This window comes from Taudactylus pleione, unplaced genomic scaffold, assembly GCF_031769625.1.
Source record: "Taudactylus pleione unplaced genomic scaffold, aTauple2 ptg000156l, whole genome shotgun sequence".
In the NCBI taxonomy this organism is placed as follows: Eukaryota; Metazoa; Chordata; class Amphibia; order Anura; family Myobatrachidae; genus Taudactylus; species Taudactylus pleione.
Window position 1 is genome coordinate 3,216,686 of NW_028284558.1, and position 8,315 is coordinate 3,225,000.

The 8,315-nt window shown below is 37.4% G+C and overlaps 1 protein-coding gene across 1 annotated transcript in view; it reads left to right on the forward strand.

The window, feature by feature from the left end:
• Positions 1-3,376: 3,376 nt before the first annotated feature.
• Positions 3,377-8,315, forward strand: part of TBR1 (T-box brain transcription factor 1) — a 6,859-nt gene continuing 1,920 nt past the window's right edge. Inside the window, exons 1-6 of the mRNA XM_088474882.1 lie at positions 3,377-4,227; positions 4,873-5,027; positions 5,283-5,404; positions 5,978-6,136; positions 6,744-6,805; positions 8,242-8,315. The exon at positions 8,242-8,315 is cut by the window's right edge and continues 1,920 nt beyond it. Coding sequence (XP_088331008.1) covers positions 3,524-4,227; positions 4,873-5,027; positions 5,283-5,404; positions 5,978-6,136; positions 6,744-6,805; positions 8,242-8,315 — 1,276 coding nt within the window. The 5' untranslated portion in view covers positions 3,377-3,523. The remainder of the gene's footprint in view (positions 4,228-4,872; positions 5,028-5,282; positions 5,405-5,977; positions 6,137-6,743; positions 6,806-8,241) is intronic.

Genomic DNA, 8,315 nt, shown 5'->3' on the forward strand with positions numbered 1-8,315 from the left:
CCGATCACAAAATTAACTTGGACTTCATGCCAGTGGCGGCTGTGGAACTCTACTTCCAAATGTTCACCTGAGGGGCTGGGAAGTGGGAATTGTTGGTTATTGGGTGCAGTAGGATGAAGTTTGTCTAGGGTGGCGAGGAACATTGCTCCGGCCCTGGATATCTGTCTGCCATAAGTGACTAGTTGCTTCAAATTCAATAGGGAATCACTCGCCTTTAGCAAATGTTTCTCAAGTGACAATGTAACCAGCATGAATGGACAAATAGCAAATAACTCTTTCATTCAAGAAAATATTAAAGTGCTAGGCCAATGATTCCCAACTCCAGTACTCTAACAAACCAGGTTTTAATTGTAACCGACCTTAAGCACAGGTGAGTCATGACTGAGTAACTAACTCACCTATAATTATGCACATGTATCCTTAAAACTGGACTGTTTGGAAGTGGAGGTAAATGAGGACTGACTGGAGTTGGAAAACCACAAATACTTCAATTTATTAAAATGTGTACTATATTAGTTATGGCGCCAGCAAAGTGACTGCAATCACTCTAATACAGAACATTTACTCTAGAGATCTGTCAACTACTTGTCAAATGTCACCATCAGAAAAAATGCAGATTATTCATCACTGTGACATCCGCTGGATTAGAAACCCTCGGACCTAATATGAGGGAAGAAAGGGGGGCGGTTGAACAACCTTTAGTTAGTCAGATCACGTGTATATTCACAACAACACAGGGTATTTCATGAAAGCCCCCAGATATTGCTTTGAAAATTTTTGTGTCAGAGTTGCTGTATGGTAACATTAGCTGTGACACAAAGAACCTTGTTCTATTCTTGTCTTCAGTTTACTTTCGGCCTCCAATGACTATTCAGCTTTTGAGGAACTAATTCCAACATTGCATTACATACGAGATCTTATAGTTCTACATCAGCTGGATAGCCCACTGGTTGCTACACAAGACATTTAATTTTATTGCATCAAAACACACATAACTGTCAACTGTATTGCTGGTGGCCTAGACTATATTTAAGCAGTTGCTGAAGTGCTCGAGCAGTTCATCAATTAGCACCAGTTCGAGGGATCATTATCAAACATTTCACATTAAAATGAGTAGGGTACATCTGTGACGTAAAAATCTATTATTTTATGCATGATCCCTTTTGTGGAAATATTTTATTTTTGTGTGTGCAGTAGAATTCTATCATTGAGGATCATTGCAATAGTCTAGCCCACAATTATGTTTATACTTTATTATCTTTCCTTTCACACCATCTATAACAGAGTATTAAGTTTCCAGGATACTGTTATATTTTACAATGCAATGCATTCCAGTTGCAGCTATAAGAACTACATAGCTTGTTTTTCCATAAAAGCACACCGCATAGAATTTACAGTATCATTGGCATCAGATACATCTCCTCTCAACTCCCCAAGGCAAATATGTTTTCTAGCTAATTTACACTTCTTAATTGGGCTAACTCCTCCCCATAAGGGTCCCTATTACACTTCTAACATTGTGATAGGTATCCTTGCTATTAGTGACAGCATCAACCCAGGTATACATCTTAATATTAAAAGTATTTCAGATTATTATTTAAAATACACATCTTCCAATACAGTTACCTTGATTCCTGGTACTCCCCCTATTGTCTGGACAGATAAAGGTAGGCGGCAGAATGATGGAAGGATTTAGTCATTTCCACTACCAGGCTTCTATAGTTGAACCTGTTCAACTATAGATTTAAAAGATTTAGGGTATAAGGCAGAGGTTCCCAAATGCGGTCCTCAAGGCTCCTCAACAGTTCAGGTTTTTGAGTTATCCATGGTTGAGCAAAGGTGACTAAATTAGTACCTCAGTCAATTTGATTTAACCCCCTCTGCTCGACCATAGATATCTCTAAAACCTGAACTGTTGGGGAGCCTTGAGGACTGGTATAGGGATTATATAAAATAGGTGTACTGTATAAGTCACCTATAGACATAGTCAAATAACAGTAATAATATGGCAAGATAAAGGTTGATTAAGGTTTTGGCTCTCTATTTAAAGAGTTATCTTCAGTAATAATGGTCTATGCATTTTTGTGTTAAGCTATTGACTTGTGTAAAGTAAGTAATTAATATGTAAAACAGCATATATAAAGAAAGGTGTACATTAGTGATTAGCATGATAAACTATACATATATATATATATATATATATATATTTATTTATTAGAGATGAGCGGGTTCGGATTTACTCGGTTTTACTCGGATCTCAAAATGGCATTTTATTGGCTATCGGCTATCACGTGTTTTGGATAGCCAATAACATAAATCCGAACTAATCCGAACTTGAGGTAAAATGGCGATAAGAACCGAGTAAATCCGAACCTGCACATCTCTAATATATATACCTAGAAATACACGCACACACACCAATGTCTATGTAAATACAATGATTTTTAATTGCAGAAATCACACATTGCCAGTTATAATTACATTTTTTTGCGTTAGTACTTTCTATCATTGAATTATGTATATTTATGTGACACAAAGACTGACTGACAATGTAGAAGGGAAGGTGTAGGGGGTGGGGTTGAGCTACAAGAGGCACTTTGTATATATTCATAGAGAGAAAGGGTGTTACTCTATAATGATGGAACAGCAGAACTAAGATTTTTAACAATAGTTCCAATTTAAAGCACAGAAGTATACAGTACACAGGTCTGCATTTTTTTTTATTATCTTGCATTAGAGACATGGATGAAATATTTATTTATCAGAGATGTCGTAAACATCACTACAAATGCATCAAGTCACTTCATGACAGCAGCTTATAATTATTTCAGATCCTATCCAATATTCTCCTGCTCGCCTGAGATCACACAGCCCCAGCTGATTCTCTTTTCTCCTTAAGGTTTTGCTTAGGAAGCAGCTGAGAGTTGGAGTTGCTCAAATCATCAGATCTTGTAAAACGCCCAATGTCCTCTCCCTGACCACTGTGTCTGTTCTAGCAAAGATGGCACAATTTGCACCTAAGCAGCTATACCACAATATGCCACCCACAGTAAATAGGAGGATGGATCAGATTCACACTAAATAGAGATAATTCCTAACACTTCTTTACAAGCTCTCAGTGAATGCAGTGATATTTTTTACTTTTTTATTCTGCTTCTAGTACACAGAAAACACATACACAATCCCCCCCCCCCCCCCCTCAATTTGCCATCCCAGCGACCAGGAGCCAGGTGATTATCCTAATTAATGTCTATCTAATTAAATTACTGTCAGCAGTCAACCAATGGTAGGAGCTGTTTCATCACTTCCCCATGCAGCAGGATCAAAAGTGAATGTTGTCTTGTTGCTGCATGGAGTCAATTGGCCAATCTGTGCTCCCAAGGAAAAAAAAAGTGGATCAAAGCTCCGGGAGGAAGCACCAAGTGTTCTAGACTTACTAAGATATTAATTGTCCCCCTGCATGTGAGCTTTATGTGAGTGCTTTCCAATAACAGGGGGCTGAGGGGTTAGCTGGGTGCTAGCTATGCAGCTGGATCATTGCATCTCTCCCTCTGTCATGCTCTCCAAGAAATTCCTCAGTGTGAGCAGCACATACCCCCATGCAAGCACATCTGAGCTGGCTTTGCATGAACATCCCATTATCTCCACTGCTGACAACCTAGAGAGAAGTTCACCTTTGAAAAAAACTACCAGGGGGATGACGAATCAGTCAGATCCAGACAGGTTCCCTGACTCTAAGGACGCACCAGGGGACGGCCAGAGGGGTAAGCTGTCTCCTGCCTTGGCTCCTGCCTTGGATGGGGTCTCTGAGATTCGTCATAATTTCGATGGCTCTGCAGCAGATCGCTATCTCCTCCCTCCTCAGCCCAGTCAGTCCCAGTCTACAGCTCCTGCAACTACTATGTTCCCCTACTCAAGCCAGCATGGACCTGCTCACCCAGCGTTTTCCATCGGGAGTCCCAGCCGGTACATGGCTCACCACCCAGTCATCACCAATGGAGCTTACAACAGCCTCCTGGGCAACTCATCACCGCAAGGATACCCTGGCACCGGATACCCATACACCCAGCAGTACGGGCACTCCTATCAAGGGGCACCCTTCTACCAGTTCTCCACAGCACAGCCTGGGCTAGTCCCTGGCAAGGCTCAGGTCTACCTGTGTAACAGGCCACTCTGGCTGAAGTTTCATAGGCACCAGACGGAGATGATCATCACCAAGCAAGGCAGGTGAGTACAGTGCCAACATATATGCCATGCCCGCAGTGCCTAGACTGGACAGGAGCTATTAACCTCCGATATCTAAACTGCTTTAGTTCATGTGTTTAGGCATTAATGTATAGAGATGCTGGACATGATTTCACTGCACTGATTATTAAATTGTTTAATCTAAATATGTCGTACTTTTTTATTGTATTTTATATTTGTCTACTTTTAATCTGACAAACTGTAGTTTTTAAAATGTTTAGGTTCTCTTTCTACATGATGGAAATACAAATACATTGGGTTAAATAGTTCTTGTCATTTTCCGTTCCAATGTTTATTTTGGAAATACTTATAAGCATAAAATATATTTGCATATATTTTTATATTATTATTATTACTGTTATTATTATTACGGTCGTTTTTTTCTTTTCTATTATGGATATCAATACTATGTTCGTTTTTTTAATACATTTTACAACATTAAGGATTGTAAATTATTTGGCAGCATTTGAATGTGATGCATAAAGTCTTTTTATGTCGAAACAAAATATATTTTTTTTCCTATTATTAAAATAATAAAGATAATAATAATTAATAATAAATATATATTATTTCACTATACTCTTTCCCTAACTGAATACATATATTTTCCTTCTCTCTCTCCAATAGACGCATGTTTCCATTCCTAAGTTTTAATATCTCTGGTCTGGATCCCACGGCACATTACAATATTTTTGTAGATGTGATTCTTGCTGATCCCAATCACTGGAGATTTCAAGGGGGCAAATGGGTTCCTTGTGGCAAAGCGGACACCAATGTACAAGGCAAGTCCCAATTAACACTCTCCCTTTTTAGTCCCTGACACTCTTTTAGGTGAGAAACATTAATTAGAGCCTTTTGTGATCTGGAAAAAAAGCCTATTTTTATGAGCAGATGATAGGGTGGAAAAAAACTGGATGCTGGAGAAAATAATATGCAAATGATGGAATTCATGTAAATGAAATTCAGGCAATAATGTTACAATAAATATCCTTATTTTCAGCAAGTATATCATTAACACCTATGTTATTCTGCAACAGGTAATAGGGTGTACATGCACCCGGATTCCCCTAACACAGGAGCACACTGGATGCGCCAGGAAATCTCATTTGGGAAGATGAAACTTACGAACAATAAGGGGGCTTCTAACAACAACGGCCAGGTCAGTGAGATGCTGCTAATTAGGATTAGGAGGTCTGTTGTGAGGCTTTAGAAGAAGTTGTACTCACCAGTTAATGCATTATAAGTGCAGCTCTTGTATTCAATCCCCAGCCTGCTATCACCCAGCATGGGATATATTTATAGCATGTGTGTCATTGTACGCCATCTGCATGATCCATTTCAAACACATGCAGATACACAAACCAGCCTGGAATAAATTACTGTGCATGTGTGTTAGCTGGTGCAATTAGAAAACCTTCTATAATACGAGTTTGCAGGAGAGTTGTGAGGCGTGGTGGATCCGATGCCGTCTCATTGCGTTGATTTCTCACAAGATTTGATTGCTACATCCCCCAGATTTATTGTAGTCTTCCATATTGGCAAGAGAGTAGGCTGTAATCTATGGCTGTTTAATCAACTGTGTATTAGTTGATATTAAAATATCTTGCATGGTAATGGCGAATCCAGTAATGTATCCATATTCCAATAACCCATGTATCCATATTAAAGGTCACAATCTGTATACTAGCATTTCTGATGTCACCGTCACCCGTTTCTAATGATGTTTTGGCAGATGGTTGTCTTGCAGTCCTTACACAAGTACCAGCCGCGGCTGCATGTGGTAGAAGTGAATGAGGATGGCACAGAGGATACAAGTCAGCCTGGCAGAGTGCAGACATTCACCTTCCCAGAGACTCAGTTCATTGCTGTCACTGCTTACCAGAATACTGATGTAAATATGCACTTGTGTCCTTTACACTAACACCTATCAGGTGGCTACTGTCATAAACATAGCAGAGGAAAATAATTATAATTGGAGGTATTATCATATTCTTTGGGGTACAATGAAATAAATAAGTTGCATTGAATATATAACACACGTGCCATATAAAGGAACACTTACTAATTGGTACATAATAACTAAAAAGTGGAGCATTTAAGTAAACTGCGTGGGTGTACTATGCGGAATGTGTAGTTTATAATATTTAAAAAAAAATCTGTATTTTTTACTTGTTCAATATCTGATTTAATGTCGTAGCCGAGATTTTTGCTGAATGCAAAGGAGAATGTACTTTTGTAAATCATCTTTTTTTAAAACATAAAAATGATATTCCTTAGACAAGTGTTTATGGAACAAAAATAAATAAAATGAATGACGATGCAATAAATAATTCGACACAAGAATCTAATTATAGACTGCTTATATAGCATTCTATAATTAGACCAGAATGTAGTAAATTTGCACATATTGCCAACATGAATGTAATTTCTAATACCAGGGAAGGACGCGAGGACACACATTAGTGAAATCATTTATTTATTTTTATTTTTACATTTAGATTACTCAACTCAAGATTGACCATAACCCTTTTGCCAAAGGATTCAGAGACAATTATGATACGTAAGTAAATAAACAATTCTGTATATGTGCCACCTACCTCTGTGTGTGTGTGTGTATATATATACATATATACGCATTTTTGCAAAAATAGATACTGTGTATATATATATACAACTAAGTATATATATATATATATATATATATTTAGTTGTCTCCATAATGCAAGGTAGTATTAAATATGTTGCGTAAAGATAGACTAACATAAACTAATCCTACGTCCAGATTTAATCACTTTTGTATTTTCCACCGGTTTACTTGCAATCGTAAATTATTATTATTATTATTACTACTATTATTATTACTATTATTAATACTAATAATAATAAATAGTTTCCTAGTGATTAAACCAGTATATATAATATATATATATATATATATATATATTATTTTTTTTTAATCAAAGGCACAGGTGTATAGATATATGATAGGAATAACATCGCTCACACTAACAATAATGTAAGTGTCACCTTTTCGGTTAGCAAGACTATAAATAATAATTAATATTGAGTCTGGGAAGCTATATATATATATATATATATATATATATATATATATATATCACTTCAACAAGACCCTTGCAGCCACCGCTGTGTACCTTATTGCTAACTGTATAGCTTGCATTATACTGAATAATATCTGGATCAATATTCAATCCTAGACCACTTTACACACACACACACACACACACACACACACACACACACACACACACACACACACACACACACACACACACACACACACACACACACACACACACACACACACACACACACACACACACTTTTGGCTACTTTCAAATTGTTGGTGTTCCATTAAATGTATTCAGCTGCTTTGGCAGCTAGTTTGCAATGAGATGCAGAGCACATAACATTACAGTGTATTATAGAGCAATGTATAGACCTGTATCGTAGGATTTCAATAAAGATTGTGGGTGCCCGCCATAAGACTGATGCCGTGCATAGACATTCCTATTGGGTACATATGAAAATATAGTCTAGTCACAAGGTATGTCATGAACTTTCCAAGTCCCTACACATATTTTGAATTAAGTTTGTTGCAAGTGAACAAAGGTATGTTACACAAATGCATATTATTGTACCGATTTTTATTGTACGTTTTTAAAACAGGCTTGATTCAACAGAGTACACAAGGGATAAATTGAACGTAAATAATAAATCTAGAAGCGCTTATATAAAATGCACCTTAAAAGAAACCAATGAAGTGCAGTGACAATACCACCACATCGTTATTTTGCTGAATAGAACCCTAAATGTAAACAAAGGAGTTAACAGTGTAATATTCTATAAGACGGTATTTACATGTTTTCTATCTATCTATCTATCTATCTATCTATCTATCTATCTATCTATCTATCTATCTATCTATCTATCTATCCTCTGCCTTATTTACCAACTACAGCTTTTGCCTTGCAGGATCTACACTGGCTGTGACCTGGACCGCCTCACGCCTTCACCCAATGACTCTCCTAGATCACAAATAGTGCCAG